Source organism: Phascolarctos cinereus, unplaced genomic scaffold (genome assembly GCF_003287225.1).
Source record: "Phascolarctos cinereus isolate Bilbo 61053 unplaced genomic scaffold, phaCin_HiC Scaffold_4;HRSCAF=312, whole genome shotgun sequence".
Taxonomy (NCBI): Eukaryota; Metazoa; Chordata; class Mammalia; order Diprotodontia; family Phascolarctidae; genus Phascolarctos; species Phascolarctos cinereus.
In genome coordinates this window covers 263,116,470-263,135,105 of record NW_027555847.1, presented here as the reverse complement: position 1 = coordinate 263,135,105, position 18,636 = coordinate 263,116,470, and the positions used below count along the sequence as shown (strand labels likewise).

Sequence of the window (18,636 nt, the reverse complement as noted above, 5' to 3'; positions counted from 1 at the left end):
GTTCTTTCTCCTTGGAAGTCTGAAAGTTTCAGCTTGATAATAACTTTTTAAAAAATTTATTTTTAGTTTTCAACAATCACTTCCATATGCTTTTCAGTTTTAAGTTTTCTCCCCCTCCCTCCCCAAGATGGTGAGCAATCTGATATAGGCTCTACATATACATTCCTGTTAAGCATATTTTCACATTAGTCATGTTGTAAGGAAGAATCAGAACCAATAAGAGCAACCACCAGAAAGAGGTAACAAAATAAAACAGAAGAGAAAAAAAGAGCAAATAGTGTGCTTTCATCTGCATTCAAACTCCACAGTTCTTTTTCTGGATGCCGATAGCATTTTCTATCAGGAGACTTTTGGAGATGTCTTAGATACTTGCATCGCTGAGAAGGGTTCAGTCTATCAAAGTTAGTCATCGCACAATGTGGCTGTTACTCTGTACAACGTTCTCCTGGTTCTGCTCACTTCACTCAACTTGATAACCACTTGTTGGGTGTGTTCCAGTGTTGATTCCATGGGTTGGGGAAGATGGCTTATGAGGTCCCTTCCTCCTCTCCAATGGCTTGAGTCTATGACTTGAACTCTTTAGGTACAGCCAGGTGTTTATTTACTGTCTCCCTACTTATCTTGGGTATAAACTCTCAAGTATCTACTTGTATTAATAATGATAGCTGTCATATTATCATTTCCAGCTTTGCAAAGCATTATATGTATATGTATATGACCTCACTTGTGTCTTATCCAGTGAGGTAGAAACAAAGATCGCTACTCCCATTTTATAATCTAGCATTTTAAAAATTCTATTCTTTTCCATCCTCAGAAATCTGTGTCTATGTGTGAATGTGTCACACCTTCCTTTCTTTCAGATTACCTCAAGAAATTTGATTTAGAATTTTTCCTGCTTACTTGTGCTCACAAACTTCTGTTTCCTTTCTAACTCTTCTATCATAAAACTTGATTTTTGGGGATGGGAAGGAAATAGGTTAGCTGAATAGTTTATATTTCTTTAGGGCTTTCAAGTATACAAAGCACATTTCTCATAACCAGTCTGTTAAGGTAGGAAGCACACAGGTAGCTAGTATCCCTTCTTTATCTTTGTAAATAGTTTATGTAATATTGAAGTTAATTATTCTTGGAATTTTGGATTGAAGTTACATAAATCCATCTGGTCTTGGTTTTTTTCCTTCCTCTTTAGGAACTCATTTATAGTTTCCTTAATTTCTTTTAGTGAGATTTGGTTATTTAAATTCTCTATTTCTGGGTATTTTATATTTTTGTTAACATTCATTTCAGTTCAGTCATCATTTTTGTTCACGTGTAGTTGGGCAAAATACTTTTTAAATAATTACCTTTATTCTTCACCTGTCATGAATTCTCCTTTTTCATTTTTTTTTTTGTTATTAGCAATTTGGTTTTCCCCTTTTTAAAAAAATCTGATAAGCTGTTTCTATTATTAGTGTTTTTTAAGCTCATAGTTTTATTTACCAATTCAGTTGGAGATTTTTGACTTTGTTTTGTTAATTTCTTTGACTTTTCAGAATTTCTATCTTTGTGTTCAGTTGGGGTTTGTTGCTTTTTCTACTTTTTCAGTTGATGCTTAATTAATTGCTCTGTTCTCTTAATCCCTTGTTGATATAAGTGTGATGTTGTTCGGTTGTTGTTCGGCTGTTTTTCAGTCATGTCCAACTCTTCATGACCCCATTTGGGTTTTCTTGTCGAAGATACTGGAGTGTTTTGCCATTTCCTTCTCCAGCTCATTTTACAGGTGAAGAAACTGAGGTAAATAAGGTGATGTAGCTAGTAAAGTCACATAGCTAGTAAATGTCTGAGGCCAGATTTGAACTCAGGAAGATGAGCCTTGCTAACTCCAGACCCAGCACTCTATCTACTGTGCCAGCTAGCTGCCCAGATATAAGTGTATAGAGACATAAATTTCCCCCTAAGGAATGGTTTGGCTGAGTCCCAACACTTTAGGTATGTTTTCTCATTTTTGTTCTTTTCTTTGATGAAATTATTCATTGTTTCTATGATTTGTTCTTTGATCCACACATTCCTTTATCTATTTATTTATTTATTTATTTATTCGATCATTCATTTATTTATTTATCTAATTATTTATTTATTTGGCTAGGTAGTGGGGTTAAGTGACTTGCCCAGGGTCACACAGCTAGTAAGTGGTATGTGTCTGAGGCCGGATTTGAACTCAGGTCCTCCTGATTCCAAGGCCAGTAATCTATCCACTGCACTACCTAGCTGCCCCCAAATGTAATTATTGTTGGGTTTTTTTTATAAATTTTTTTTTAAGGCAACTGGGGTTAAGTGGTTAAGGCAATTGGGGTTAAGTGGATCCATACATTCTTTAACAATAAATTATTTAATCTGCATTTCAGATTGAACCCTTTCTTTATTAATTATAAATTTACAGTGTGTTCAGTAAAGAATGCACTTAATAGTTCTACTTTTTTGCATTTAGCAAGTTTTTGTGTACTATCTCATGGTGAATTTTTGCCAAGTTGCTTTACATAGCTAAGAATTTTATACTCCTTTCGATTCCCACTCAGTAATCATCAGAGACATATCGTATCTAACTTTTCAAAATTTCTACTCAGGTTCTTAACTTTTTTTTTTTGGTTTTACTTTTTGTAATGTAACAAGGACTGGTACATGTTTAGAGTGCTTCACACCTCATATTGAACCTCCCCATTTGGAGAATCTGAGGAGCCTGCTTCCTAGAGTCACAATGACATGCAATGAAAATGTCTTGGAGCATGTGTAGACATTTGACAACCAGTTCCAACATGCTAACTGTATTGTTAAGCTTTTTGATTGACTGTATAGATAGAAATAGAGGTGCCTTCAAAAAGGAACAAATAGGGGCAACTAGGTGGTGCAATGGGGGCAGCTAGGTGGCACAGTGGATAGAGCTCTGGCCTTGGAGTCAGGAGGACCTGAGTTCAAATCCGGCCTCAGACACATACCACTTACTAGCTGTGTGACCCTGGGCAAGTCACTTAACCCCGACTGCCTTACCTAAAAGCAAAAAAAAAAAAAAAGGAATTTGCAACCAGAGGCCTTCTATTCTGTCAATCTGCTCAATCTTGGTGGGTCTCTTTGACTCCTTCACTAACGATGTCTGGTAAAAGACACTGCTATAAGGGAGAGGCCTTGGGTCTGCTCCTCTCTGAGGTCATATAGCCCTCTGAGTATAGGCTTGGGTTCTTCGCTTGTCTCAGCATTGTTCCTTGGTTTTAAGCATAAAGAGAGCCCTAGGTTTTGAAACCAGACCAGAATTTGTGTCCTAAACAAGAAGTGACCTTCTGGAATGAATTTCAGGACCCAACCCAGTAGTATCTGAGTTTAGGACTAATCTGAAAATCATGCTGCATCTGGATATGAGCTTGGTGAGACCAGTGCTATATATGAATTGAACTAAATTTGAGCCCACTCTCCCCCTAAACTAAAGTGGAATACAGAAGAGTGTGTCCCCAAGAGGAAAATGTTTGTATTTTTGTTCTTGCTATTTTTTAGAGTAAATAGTCTTTTGTTAAAAGCAAATTTATGTTAATTGGTTAAATGAAACTGGGGTGCTACTCACTGACACCCAACAGTGGAGGAGCATGCCTGGAATGAGGGCTCAAGGTGATAGCATTAGAGAAGAGACCCCAAACCCATCTGGGTACTCCTGGAATTCCGAGGGAGGGAATAGAGTAGGCCGGGCTTTGGGAGAGTAAGCCAGAGCACATTCTCAATATTTAAAGTTATCTAGGTCTGAAGGTAATACATTGAGGCCCCCCATGAAACACTCTTAGCTTTTCCTGTATTTGGATGCTGTGCCATGTATGTTAATTATTGATAACAATTCATTGTATGTGGTACCTTTTGTCATCAAGTACTCTACCTTTTTATCTCTTTTAATCAAATCGTTTTTTGTTGTTCCCTTGTCTGAGATAATGACTGACTCCTACTTTTTTTTGAGTTCAGCCTCTGCTTTTTTTAGTTCATCTGAAGCATAATAAATTTTACTCTAACTCTTCATTGTACTTATGTATAAATCTTTATGTTTCAGTTGTTTTTTTTAAATGAATAATGTATTGATGGATTCTGCTTTCTAATCCATTATGCTATCCTGTTGAGGGGAGAAGAAATTTTAAGAGTGAGGATACAGTTGGGAGAGGGGGAAAATCAAAACAGACTTCAGTTTGAGAGGGTACATCATAACAGGGGAATTCGCCATGTAATAGCTCTTTTGACAAGACTAGACTAACTGTTGCCAAGGAGGTATAAGTTGCAAAAGACCCTTGGGAGCTGTTGTTTCTTCCGAGTTAAGAAGAGAGGATCAGGGCTGAAGGTTGGAGTTTAAGAGTTCTCTGAAGAGAGATAGGAAGAGAGTTGGAGAGAGACCTCATCAGCAGAGTGGTAGGGGTAGATGAACTACTCTTTCTTCTTTGGGTCTGAAGGCTTTTGTTTGCACAGGTAGGAAGCTCAGTTTATGAAGAGGATCCAGCAGAGAGGGACTGAATTCTGGCTTCTTGGTTGGAGCAATGATGAATCTACTCTGTTTCTCCACTTCACTGATATTGCCCAAAGAAGTAGGTACAAGGTTAATCACTTTGGGTTGTTTTGTTTGTTATGCCTTTAGAATAAGTATTTCTTTGTCAAAGTAAATTCGTGTTCACTTTTACAATGTTAAGGGTTGCTTTGAATTTAAGCTTTTTGCCTACTAGTTATTTACTTTTTCTAAAAAAGATATAATTGTAATGGCATCCTAATTTTGCATTTTTGCTGTTGAAAGTGTGCGAGAGGGAAGGAAAACCAGTGGATATTTAATTATATTAAGTTCAATTGGTTGGTAATTCACCATTGGTTAGAATGAATAAATTGCCTAAGAGCTGACAGCATTTTAAGAATGCTGTTTATAACGTCTATTTTAAAACTTTCTAGCTTTGCAAAGAAAGGGAGCCATAAACCTGAGTGAATTTCATTATCTCTAAGCCAAATAGGTGTTTTGTGCCAAAGGCCTTTGTGGTCAGCTATTTCTCTATTGACTGAGTGGAGCAGGTAGGGGGCAGAGTAGACATCTTTAAAGTGTCATGCCCTGAGCCAGTCACAGTGACCCCTACTGGGGATTAAAGGGAAAGGGAGAATGAAAGGATATGGTAAGCCTCTATGCAGTGTGTCTTGTATAGAAATTCGTCATATGTGGAGGCACAAAACCTTAATAAACAAATGTAGAAAAATAGAAATATTAACATATAATTTACTAACCACAACACCATAAAGAATATAATCAATAGAAGGCCCTTGAATAAAGGGTTCAAACTCAAATATATATATAAAATAATTTCTTCCTAAAGAATGCATAGGTCAAAGAATAGATAAAAATAGTAAATGCTTTTGTCAAAGAAAAGGACAAGAATAAGAGGCCATGTTAAAAATTTTGGGATTAAGCCAAAGTATTCCTTAGGACGGGGGTGGGGAATTGGCAGCCTCAAGGCCACATGTGGTTCCCCACCTCTACCTCAGGAAAAAAATATACATAATATATGTATATATATATTATATATATACATATATATATATAATTTTCATCAACAAAAGAGAGAAAAAAATAGATCTATCAGTTGAGCATTCAGCTAAGAAAGAGTAAGAAAGCAACAAATAAAAAACTCTAAATACAAAGATAGAAAGAAAAAGAAATTTAATAATTCCTAAATGAACTCTCTAATAAACCTCTCAGGCTAGATGGATTTATAAATGATTTCTATCAGATATCCAAAAGATAAATAATTCTGATACACAAATATACAAAAAATTATCACATAATTTTCTTTTTTTTCTTTCCTCCCCAGGCATGGCTACTGTTAGACACAAATAGGTATATATGTTGTAATTCTTCTATACATACTTCTATTTATCAATTCTTTCTCTGGATGCAGATAGTGTCTTTCTTCATAGGTCCTTTATAGTTAATTTGGGTATTTATAGTAGTCAAAATAACTTATTTGTACAAAGTGATTCTTAAACCAATACTGCTGTTAACTGTATCTCATTTTGCTCTTCATTATTTTTTTTTCTTTTGGTGAGGCAGTGGGGTTAAGTGACTTGCCCAGGGTCACACATGTCTGAGGCCAGACTTGAACTCAGGTCCTCTTGACTCCAGGGCCAGTGCTGTATCCACTGCACCATCTAGCTGTCCCCCCCCCCACGCTCTTCATTATTTCATGCAAGTCTTTCCGTGCTTTTTCTAAAATCATTAATTTTAAAATAGTCATTTCTTATAGCACAGTGGTATTCCATCACAATCATATGCTAACAACTTGTTCAGCCATTCCCCAATTGATGGGCAGCTCTGCAATTTCCAGTTCTTTGCTACCACAAAGAGAGCTGCTATAAACATTTTAGAACATATAAGTTCTTTTTTCCCCCCTTAATTATCTTCAGAAATAGGCCAAGCATTGGTATTGCTGGGTAAAAGGGTATAGGTAGTTTAATAACTCTTTGGGTATAATTCCAGATTGCTCTCTGAAATAGTTGGATCAGTTCACAATTTCACCAACAATGAATTCTTTCTCTTTTTTTCCAGTTGGAAGGATATGGGAGGGAGAGAAAAAAATAATTTTTGTTAACTTAAAACAATAAAATAAAACAAAAGGTATATTAAAAAAAAAGAATGGCTTGCCATTAACAAAAACGGTTAACTCAAGAATGCCTGGTTTGAAGTTTTTTTTTCTAGTTTGAAGTTTTTGAGGGAGATTGAGCAGGTGGAAGGAAGATGAATTTAGTTGAATATGATATAATAGTAGGATACCTAAATGGAAATGTCAGGCAAGCAGAGAAGTTCAGGAGAGAGATTACAACAGGAGTTAATACATTTGGGAATCATAGTTATGATAATTGAAATTACGAGGATGAGATAACCAAGGGAGAATAGGCAAAGGGAGAGTAGAGAATAGAAATACTTTCATTCCCACATTTGATGGGCAGGTAGAGAAAGAGGAGCCAGTGAAGGAGATAGAGAAAGAATGATAGAAAAACCAGAATAGGGTATCCAAGAGAGAAGAGAGTGTGATCAATATGTTAAATGCTACAAAGAGGCTAAGGGGAATAAGGACTGAAAAAGAGTCTTTGATTTACCAAGAAGTAACAAGTGGTGGTCATCTTTAATAACGTATAAACGTGATTATTGAGGTTAAAGAGAGATTAGGTGGGGAGGAAATGGAGATATTAGGTACTTGCTGCTCATTTAGGTGTTTGACTGTGAACAAAAGGAGGAAGATAGGAGGATAGCAAGGATAGATAGGCTCCAGTGAAGAATTTTTTTTTTAGAATAGAGGAGACCTATTAATTTCTTTATGCTGAGAAAGAGTCAGTGGAGAAGGAGAGAGTTATGAATCAATTCAATTCAATTAAAATCGGCAAGTATTTGTTATTTATTAAGTGCCTCCTATGTGCCAGGAATTGTGTAGGCCCTGGGGGTACAAAGCCAAAAAATAATCAATCTGTACCCTAAGAAGGGAAGGGCTGATTGAATAGATGAGATCAAGGGTATAGATTAACCTTGGAAAAGAGGAAGAACATCTTGTAGTCTGATTTGAGTAGGAGGAAAGAGATTATGCTCATGAAGACAGAAATATGTAGATACAGGGAAAAAAAAGAAAAGAAAATAGCTTCAGTCATTGCCAGATGGTTTCTATCTTCTCGGTAAAGTAGGAGTTGAGATTATCTCAGGAGAATGGAGTGGGGTTAGGAGGTATTGAAGATTGGAACCTGGGAAAATTTGATACAGATATTGTTAAGTGGCAAGAATATTTAAGCAGCGTAGAAGGTCCAGCTGAAATTGGATGTGTAGTGGGGTAAGTCAGGGAGGCACAGTCCACATAATTCACAGTACAAATGAAAGCAAGGTCTGAGCTTGCTGCTCCCCATTATGGGTCTGTCCTTGTTATTCTTTGGCTCTAGTCCATGCTTGGTCCAGGAACTTCTCCACTGGGTCTAGGAAGCTCGGTCCATAAACTCGACATCACATAGAAATTCTTCCACTTGGTTCAGGAGCTGTCCTTTTCTTCCCTGTTGCTGCTGACTATTGCTTTTGTTTCTGCTGCTCCCAGCATGGCTTACATGCTTCACCACTCAGCGCTGACTTAGTCTGCCACCATCTCTGGGGCTATGTGGTTTCTCTTCCTTTTCTGGGGCCACCTGGCTCCCTAATGCACATACTTCCCTAGTGGGGTTGTCATGTAAGACTGCCCACTCTTCCTTCCGTGTAACTTGAGCCCTATGTGTCTGACATGCTTCTCTTCATATCTGTTCTGGTTCTATTTGCCTCTAACCTCCATTTTTAAAGGTCATTTCCAAGGGTTTATCTCAGTATCTTTAATACAGGAACATGCCCCTCTGGATAATAGGACATTTTGTTGAAATGAGCATCTTGGTAAATGAAAAGTCCTTTAAAATAGCTAGAGAAATTTTAGTTATGTATAGACTAAATTACTATAAAAGTTTGGGTTTATTTTTGTAGGAGTTAATTACTAAGAATTAGAAACATAGCAGTGGGGCTGCTCTGTTGCAATATTGTAAATTATAAATAAAACAGGCAAATGTTTAAAAAAATCTTAGGTATTGACTTAATGAGGCTTTAACTGGGGCAACTTCATCATCAGGGTAGAGTTAATTCAGTGATACTCAGGGCAACACAAGTTCAGACTAAGTCAGAGGTAATCAGTGCCAGATTGAAGGGCCTCAATGAGTTCATCTTGTTAAGGAAATCTCTCCTCAATTAAAGAGGCGCAGTGGAGATTCAGAATTCCTAGGAAGATAGTGGAGTGGGAGGTTGTTTCTAAGCCTAGCATTCTTTTACCACTTCAAAACAAGAAATATAACAAAGTAATAAAAGCAACAATTTTGAGGATAGAGAAGAAAGAAAACTAGACCCCAGCAAGCATTTATTAAGTCAACTAGCTGATTCCAACAGAAAAAATTACAGAAGGCCATATTACTTGCTTGCTATTTCTAGCTATGCTTAGCACATACTCCATGTATCACCCTACCAGATTGCTCACCATACTGATTCCTTGTCTCAAGTTTAACATGGCCATGGCAAAACTCTGCTCTTATTTCCATCTTCTTAGTGGAGGAAAGTCAATGAATTCATCAGTTGGTTACAGCAGAGCAGGGAGGGGCTCAGGAGTGTGAAGATACTTTAATGCTATGTAGTACAGAAAAGATGGGGCTTCCTGTAAAAAGGCTGATTATGGGAAGGGGATCATAGGAAAACCAGCAAAGAGGTTGAGAAAGTAGAAAAAAATGAGCAAACAATTAATAGAAGATGCCAAAGCAGTGAATGAGTACTAGAGGCAAAAGAAATCAAATTTTAAAAATCCCAAGGACAGGAAAAATATGAAAATAAATTCAATGAGATCATTAGGAATGATAATGGAGCAATTTTAAGAACTTGCAGCATGGTTCAGGAGAGAAATAGGAGAACTGAGAGAAGAGAAAAGAAATAAGGAATGAATAAAAAAGGAAACTGAAGGACTTTAGGATTGGCAGGGTAACAGGGGCAAAGTAGGGGAGAGAAAACCTGTGGGAGACCATGATCAGCCCAAAAAAAAAAAAAGCACAGGGACTAAGTGCTGATTCTAAAAGAGGAGTAAAAAGAAAAACTATAATAGAGTTTAAGGGAAGAGAACACGAACCTCCATAATTATAACCCTGAAAGTGAATTAAATTACCCAATAAAATGAAAATGAATAGGAGAATACACTTACCCCCACACACAAATCACCAATAATTTGCTGTGTATAAGAAATACGTTCAAAATATAAGGACACAGGGGGCAGTTAGGTGGTGCAGTGGATAGAGCTCTGGCCTTGGAGTCAGGAGTATCTGAGTTCAAATCTGGCCTCAGACACATAACATTTAACTAGCTGTGTGACCCTGGGCAAGTCACTTAACCCCATTGCCTAACAAAAAACCAAAAAAACCATAAAAAAAGTTTAATATACAGTTTTATATATACAGTTTAATAAGGAGAGGCTAGAACAAATATGATTGTGCATCAGGGGATTAAATAAAAAGCAAGAGTTGCAATCATGATTTCAAATAAGGCAACAATGAAATTTCATAATGTTGAGACTACATTGTGCTTACAGACACCATAGACAATGAAAGAGTATGATTAGCAGATATGTGTATATCAATATACACATATCTGCTAATCATTTACTTTATATATATGTTCCCATATATACGTATATACTAATGATACTCTTTCATTGTCTGATATATATGTATATGTATGTATATATGTTTATATTCCAAAAAGTAAAGGTAACTGAATTGCAAAAAAGTGATAGGTAATAACACAGTTATTATGGGAGACTTTGACAATCTTTTTTCAGGGCTGGATATCAAAGATAAACAAAAAGGAAAATATAGACCTGAAAAATATTTTTTTGAAATATTAGATTTTAAACATCTTTGGTGATTTCTAAGTGAAAATGTTAAAGAAATTTACATATTTTACAACAACATATAATACCTGTACAAGAGATGATCATGTGGTAGCAACATAAAAAATCATAAATGTTAAAAGGCAGAAATAATAAATATGTCCTTTACAGAATAGAACTCAATAAAAAGAATCAATCGAGAAAACATAAACAGTAGACACAGACTGATCAGTAGACTAAGTAAAAATATCCTAAATAATGAGTGGGTCAAAGAACAACTTATAAAAAATTGTTTTAAATGAAATATAATGAAATGATGTTCCAAACTTTGTCGGATGAATTTCCTCTGAGCAGAGCAAAATTGGTATTTCTGAAAAAAATATTTAAAAAGAAAAAATGACATTAATGAGGTGAGCATGCAGTTGAAAAGATCCAACAACTGGAAAAATCACCACATTAGCCTCACCAAAACAAGAACAAAAGAAAATTTGAGAGAGATAAAATTGAAAATAAAAAACTATTTTTTTGGTGAAATGAGTAGCTTTTTTAAAAAAGTTAACAAAATTGGTAAACTATTAGCTGACAGTCAAAAAGAGAAAAATAAAATCACTAAGATAAAAAATTAACATGGCAAGCACACAATGTGCAGAGAGGAAATAAAAAAGAATTATCATGAACTATATAATTATATACCACCAAAATTTAGAATAAAGGAAATGGATGATTAGCTTAAAATATATATTCTAATTTTTAAGGAATTATTTTCTTCAGTGAGCTTTTGGACCTTTTCCATTTGGCCAATTCTGCTTTTTGTTCTTTTGGGTATTTTATTTCTTCTCTTCATTGGCTTTTTGAATCTCTTTTGCCATTTGGGTTAGTCTATTTTTTTTTTTAGTCTATTTTTTAAGGTGTTATTTTCTTCAGTATTTTTTTGGGTCTCCTTTAGCAAGCTGTTGACTCATTTTTCATGATTTTCTTGCATCACTCTCATTTCTCTTCCCAATTTTTCTTCTACTTCTCTTACTTGCTTTTCAAAATCCTTCTTGAGCTCTTCCATGGCCTAAGACCAATTCATATTTTTCTTGGAAGCTTGAGATGCAGGAGCTTTGAATTTGTTGTCTTCTTCTGGTTGTATGTTTTGATCTTCTTTGTTACCAAAGTAAGATTCTATAGTCTTAGTTTTTTTTTCCTTGGTTTGCTCATGTTCCCAGCCAATTATTTAACTTTTTAACTCTTTATTAAGGTAGGGGGGGTCTGCCTCCACTGTGGAGAATGTACTGTTCCAAGCTTCAGTAGTTTTGTGCAGCTATTTTCAGAGATACTTCTAGGGACCTGTAAATTTTCAGTTCTTCCAAGGTGGTACGATCCAGGGTGAGGTATTTACTCCTTTCCTGGCCTGTGCTCTGGTCTGTGAGTGACCACAAGCACTCTTTTCTGCCTTAGCACTATGAGGAGGATTCTCTCTCTGCCACCGCTACAAGCTCTACCACGCCAGTGTTTCTCCTCGCCCCATCGTCACCCAGAACTGTGACTCAGATTCGAGCAGGGCAAAGCAAGAGAATCCTGCTTCAGCACCAGCAAAAAGATCCCTGCAATCCCCCTGTGATCAGCTGCTCGATTCCTCCCACCTGTCTGTGGGCTGAGAGCTCTGGAAGCAGCTTCCACTGCCCCAGAACTACACCAGGACTGAGGCTGGACCACATTCCTCTCTCAGGTCCGACAGACCTTTCCTGCTGACATACTAAGTTGTCTTTGACATTTGTGAGTTGAGAAGTCTGGAAACTATCACAGCTGCCAGTGATTCAGTGCCCTGAGGCCTGTTCCAGGTTTGCTGGGGCTCTGTGTTTGCCTGTGGTGCTCATGCTGAATTGCACTTCTCTCCCAGCCTAGAGCAACAGACCTTTCCCATCAACCATCCAAGTTGTCTTGGGCTGGAAATTTGTTTCACTCTGTCTTTTTGTGGATTCTGCTGCTCTAGACTTTGTTTAGTCATTTTTTACAGGTATTTAGAGGGGTTTGGGGAGAGCTCAAGCAAGTCACTGCTTTTACTCTGCCATCTTGGCTCTGCCCCCTTAAAATATATAAAATACCCAAATGAACAAGATAAGAAATAACAATTTTAAGCAATCCAGTAACAGAAAGAGAAATCTAACAAGCCGTAAGTGAGATTTCCAAGTGCATTCTACCAAACTTTTAAAGAACTACAAAAATTGTTCTTAAAAATTAAAAAAAAGGTGCTATACTAAATTTCTTTTATGAGACAACTATGGTCCTGAGTCTCAAACCAAAAAGAATGCCAAAGAAATAGAGTTGTAGACCAAGATCACTAATGCACATTGATTGATGCAAACATATTAAGTAAAATTTTTAGCAAAGATACTTGAACAATGCATAAAAAAGCAGTATGATTTTGTTGGATGCAATGATCCTACAATGTTACAAAAACAATTAGTATAATTAATACTATAAACAAAAAAATCCCACAAGATTGCATCTCAATAGATGCAGAAAAACCTTTGCCAACATATAGCATTGATTTAACCTTAAAAATACTAAAAACATAGGTATAAAAGCAGCCTTTTTTGTATGACGCAAAGTATAGATTTAAAATCAAGAGTTATCTTTGTAATGGAGAAACACTAGGATCTTTCCCACTAAATTTGGAGTTAAAGCAGGATAGTTCCCCTTTCTCACTTTATCTGATATAGTTCGAGGAAATGCAAGCCATAGAAGTTAGACAAGAGAAAGACATTAAGGATTAAATTAAGTTAACTAAAATTACATTAAACATTGGAAAACAGGAGACAAAATGACCCCTATTTACAGAAGATATGTTGGCATATTTAGAAAATCTAAGAGAATCAGCAAAAGAAACAAATTTCAATGAATACTGGCTTCAGAAAAGTAAAAAAAGATAAGTAGAAAAATACATGAAAATATACATAAAATGTTTGTATAGTACTAATAAAAATCATGATGAAATAAAGAGAAATTTAATTGAAATAACTACAAAAAAAGAAATATCTGGAAATAAGCCTACTGAAACACTCAGAAAACATGTAAATACAAACACAAAATATTCTTTTAAAAAATTTTTTAAAAAAATTTTAATTTAAAAAAAATTTTATTTAATTTTTAAAAAAATTTTTATTTAATTTTTTTTGGAAGAACTATTTTATCTTATTTTATTTTTAATTAAAGAAAATATTGTTTAGAGAAATAAAAGAAGACAAATAATTGTGGAGAGATTTTATTGACATTCATGGCTGGACCCCTATGTTAAAAATGACACTACTACCTAAATTAAATAGCGCTATTTCAAACAAACAAACAAGAAGTTACTGTATAGAACTAGACAAAATAATAATGAAACTTATTTGGAAGAATGGAGATCAAGCATTTCTAGGGAAATAATGAAAAAAAATCTAATCATTAATTAGTCAATAAACATTTATTAAGTACCAACTATGTGCCAGGCATTGTGCTAAGCACTAGGGATACAAAGGGGCAAAGGACATTATCATATTTCAAATTATGTTATAGAGTGGTAATCATCAAAACCATTTGGTATAAGTTAAAAATAGAAAAGTAGATTTTACTAACAGACTAGATAAAATAGGACCTAGGAGGGGGAAAAATATGCAGTAACTAATTTTTTTGTAAACCTAAGAGCACAAGTGACTGGGAAAATCCAATTTATTTGATAAAAACTGCTGAGAAAACTGGAAAGCTGTTTACTTTCAAAAAAAAAAAGGTTTAGACACCACCATATGGTGTCTAACCATATACCAGAGTTAAGGTTTTTTTCTGACATAAGGAAGAGCACTGTTTATGTGTTCATGATTCAGAGATTATGGGAAGCTGATTGAATTGTAAAAACAAAAATGATTTTTTTAAAAAGAGAGATGGAAAAGAACTTTACCAGACTCCTCCTGGGCATACCCTCTACACTTTCAAGCCTAGGGGAAATAACAAAGAAAGCAGATAGAGTGGGTAACACAAAGTTGACAGTTGCAACCTTAAGGTTGTGAGGCCAGCCTGGCATGTCTAGCTGATGGCCTAGTTGAATGGGGGAGGGACCAAACCCTTTCAATTCCATTGAGGAAAGAGAATCAGTTCAGTGAGTGTTGGAAAAATGAGGAAGTAAGACATTTATGGTCAGAGAAGAAGCCTGGGTAGAATTCTTTCTTTTCTCAAGAAAACTTGGCCTTTCTACCTCTAGGGTTTAAGAAAGGGTCAGAGGAAAGGAGGGAAACACAAGAACAGATAGATACTGAGAGTGTCTTTAGCCAGGAGTTCAATTTCCTAATATTTCATCCATCTCTGGGATGCTGAGTAGACTTCGTGTGCCTCAGGCCAAGGTACTCTACCCCTTTCTCTTCTTTCTTTTCTACTCTAAATACTGCAGAGTTCCAGTATAATGAATTTCTATCCCTTCTCTGATCCCCTGATTATCTTCTGAGCAGGGGAGGGGGTGACTTTTTCCTTCTTCCTCACTTTTAATGTTGGGGATCAGAGTAGAAGTTCTCTCCCCTTCCCTCATCTGCCCAGCCCCGCAATTCCCAATCTTTTGTAAGTCTTAAATAAACCCTTCCTTTCACATAGCTGTCTATAAGTAGCTCCAAAAATGTATCCCATAAACTAATTGTGAAACATATGTTGTTGATTCAAAGTTAAATGTACCAGCCGGGTATTTCGTTTTCATTACCCATGAATCTTTTTGTCTTCCCTCCTGTTCATTCCATTCCCTTACCCTTTCTCTACCACCATCTGCACCCCCATCCACCAAATCCAATACACTCAACTCTCTGTGGATCTTTCTCCTTTCCCATGAAATGAATTCTTGCTCCATTTTTTTTTTTTTGCATCTCTCAGGTTGGAGAGAGGGTGGTGATGGAGGTGCCTAGGGTCTCTCTATGCTTAGTGGGTCTTTTTCTATGTGACTACATTTGGCATTTGCATATGTACATTCTAATAAGTAGCCGTGAATGATTTCATTATTTCAAGTAGTGTTTTTAGTTGATTCTCTAGGATTAGACTCCCAAATAGCTTATATTGTCTAAAATGGAGCCATGAATGGTTACATCTGACACCCTCATGTCAAGGCTCAGGGGTGGCCCCTAAAGCATAGAGCCTTCATTTGCCATCCTCTAGGGTTGGCTCTGCCTAAGGATCTTAAACATGTCCTATAAGGCCAAAAGCAGACGACAGAAGCCTTGAGATGGAACCAATAAGGTGTGTGTATGTACTCTCTCTCTTTTTAAAAACTGTGAATAATAATGGATTTACTTTTTTTGTCACTTAAATATTGTCAGTCCTTCGAAGAATCTTGCAAGGCAGCTTGACCATACAGCATGCTGGACAGTCCAGGGCTTCTGGTGGTGGAGTGATAGTCTTCCATTCCCCTGCCTTCTGGTCTAACAGGTAGGCATCTTTATTGATAGTGTAATCTTTATTGTGTGTGTCATTCACAGAAATGACACCTCCGCATACAAACACCTTGTTGTCACCGATCGGACACACTGCATGTGAAATGTCCAAGGCACAGTTGTTGGGCAGCAAGGGCACACAGTTGGCAGTCTTACTGGATTTAATCTTCTGCAAGTTAATTTCTATACTCTGCCTGTGGCTGTGCACCTTCAGGATGTTATCCTGCTGGAAAGACAGGAGAGGCCTGTGGTTGAACTCAATGGGAAAGGTGATACACTGCACTACTTCCCCAGTGCTAGTATCAAAGCAATCCACTACCCCTACTCGAGAAATGAATCCGTTGACCAGACACCTGCCTGTCACTATGTATATGTTCCTGTTTCCCTTGGTGATCACTGCCGTTCCATCCATTGGGATGCTCATCTTCCCCACTAGACTCCAGATCTCCTTCCTCTCATCATACCTGTAGATGTTGGAAACGTATCTCCTTGGAGCGATGCTCCCTCCCAGGGAGTATACAACTTCCCCACAGTTCACCATGGTATGAAAGACTAACCCCATGGGCAGATCAGGCAGTTTGGTCCAGGAGTTCTCATCCATATCATACCTCCAGGCAGTCCTCAGGCCTGAAATCTGCTCCGTGGTTCCCCCAGAAATGTAAATGTACTTACCCACAGAAATTGCACTAAGAGCAGCTGCTTTGTATGGCATCTCCGTGAGTTTCAGCCAGATATCCTCCTCGATAATATAGGCAAACACAGAATCATTGAATTTGCCCTGGGCTTTCTGACCCCCTAGAATCACTACAGCATCCAGCAAGGCTCCTTTCCTTTGGAAATTCAGCAGCCTGCCTGGTTTGTCCTGCTTTCGGTCCAACAAGATGTTCTCTATCAGGGCCAAGGGGGTGCTGCTGTTCTCCATCACTCGCACTTTGTTGCTGGCAAATATGAGTGTTTTGTTGGAGACTCCATTTAAGTGGATGTAAGAGAAGAACTTCTTGAAATATTTCTCCCGCTCTTCCTTTTTGAAATGTACCCAATGCAGGAGTGAGGTAAGGGCTTGATCCTCATTCTGCACATGCAAATGTTCATCCCGAAGCAGCCGGCCAAAGATTACAGGGGGGCATTGCATGAAGTGGACAGACCCTTCTTGGCCGGCCCAGTAGTGGAAGTTATCCCGAATAGAAGCATAGGCACAGTCAGAAACCTCTTTGAGCTCAAAGAGCTCGGCCAACAGTAGGTAGTGTAGGGAGTTGTTTCTTTTGATGGATTTCAGCAGGAAGTCCGTGCAGTGAACCCCCAGTTGGGGCGTGTTGAAGTACTGGGCCCCCCTCAGCAGCTCTTCCACGTTCTCTTCAGAAACCACCACCTTCCCACTATAGAAATAGTCCATGAGCTGTTCCACAGAAGAAGAGCTCAGGTAGTTTGAGTCAATGTTGATAAAGAGCTCATCTGTGGTCTTCATGTCGTTGCTGGAGATGAGGCTTTTCACCAGGGGGGAAACGGCAGCTAGAACATTGCGGTGGGCGAAGAAGATGTGGTTGTCCACGTTCAGGGCCATGTCCCAGTACTCCTTCCTCTTTCTCTGCTTGTTGAGGTTCTGAAGGACAAAGTTGTTATAGTTTTTTTCTGTGAATTCCAGTTTCATGTTTCCTCTTTTTTCGATGAAATAGAAGGCACAAGAGAGTAAGTACTGAAAACATAGAATTTTTCTTGTGCTTGTTGGTATGGCTGTCTCCTGTTAAACAAGGGCTACAGGGAGAGTGATGTAATAGAGCAGAGCGACCACATCATAATGCAACATCCAGGGCAGGAATTCCTCACATCCTTACCTCATTCTTACTGGATGTTGCTTACGCAAAGGCAATGTAGACAAATAGAGTGGTTAAGAGCCTTGGACAAGGAGACCTGCGGTCCCATTCCTGAGTCTCCCACCCTCCTAGCTCTATGACCTCAGATGGGTCACAGCCTCTCTCAGTCTAATCTCCTCATCTGTAACATGGGGGTAATAACACTTGCCCTATTTCATAATTTTGTGGGAAAGTGATTTGTTAACTCCAAAGCACTGTACATAGTATGAGTAATTATAAAACTTATAACTACATAAAGTCTGAGAAGGCTTGGGAGACAATGTTACATATACATGTACACACACATACCCATACCCATGCATGTGTACACACACATATAGATTCACCCCCCACACCATACACTCTGAGGGACATTCCTTGTTTTAGCCAAAACCAAACTATTTCCTATACTCTCAACACATACACTGTGTATAAAAATATGTATATATGTATACATGTGTATATAGACACTGTATATAGTATGTATATGTATATATGTGTATGTATATGTATATATGTGGGTATGTGTATGTGGGTATATATATATATATATATGATATATACATATATATCATATATATATACACACACACACACACACACAATGTGCAAATGTGTGTGTATATATATATGTATGTGGGGGTATATGCATACTGTATATATACCCCCACCCCGACACACAGTGTGCATATGTGTGTATATGTATATGTATGTGTGTATATGTGTGTGTCCAGAGTGGGAAAAATAGTTTGTCTTTGGCTAACATAAGGAATGTCCTTCTCTACACAGTTCATAAGACTAATCAGAATGATAACACATTGTCATTGTCGTTTGCCCTTTGTTCTTGAAGAGGACCATGACATCAGGGAGGTGATGCCATGACTTGCAAGTGAATTGGATTTAAGTGAGGGA

The 18,636-nt window shown here is 37.3% G+C and overlaps 1 protein-coding gene across 1 annotated transcript; it reads right to left on the bottom strand.

The window, feature by feature from the left end:
- Positions 1 to 15,003: 15,003 nt before the first annotated feature.
- On the bottom strand, positions 15,004 to 17,522 carry CCIN (calicin). The gene has a single exon (XM_021004451.2). The coding sequence runs from the start codon at positions 17,520 to 17,522 to the stop codon at positions 15,747 to 15,749; it is 1,776 nt and encodes a 591-aa protein (XP_020860110.1). The 3' UTR covers positions 15,004 to 15,746.
- Positions 17,523 to 18,636: the final 1,114 nt, after the last annotated feature.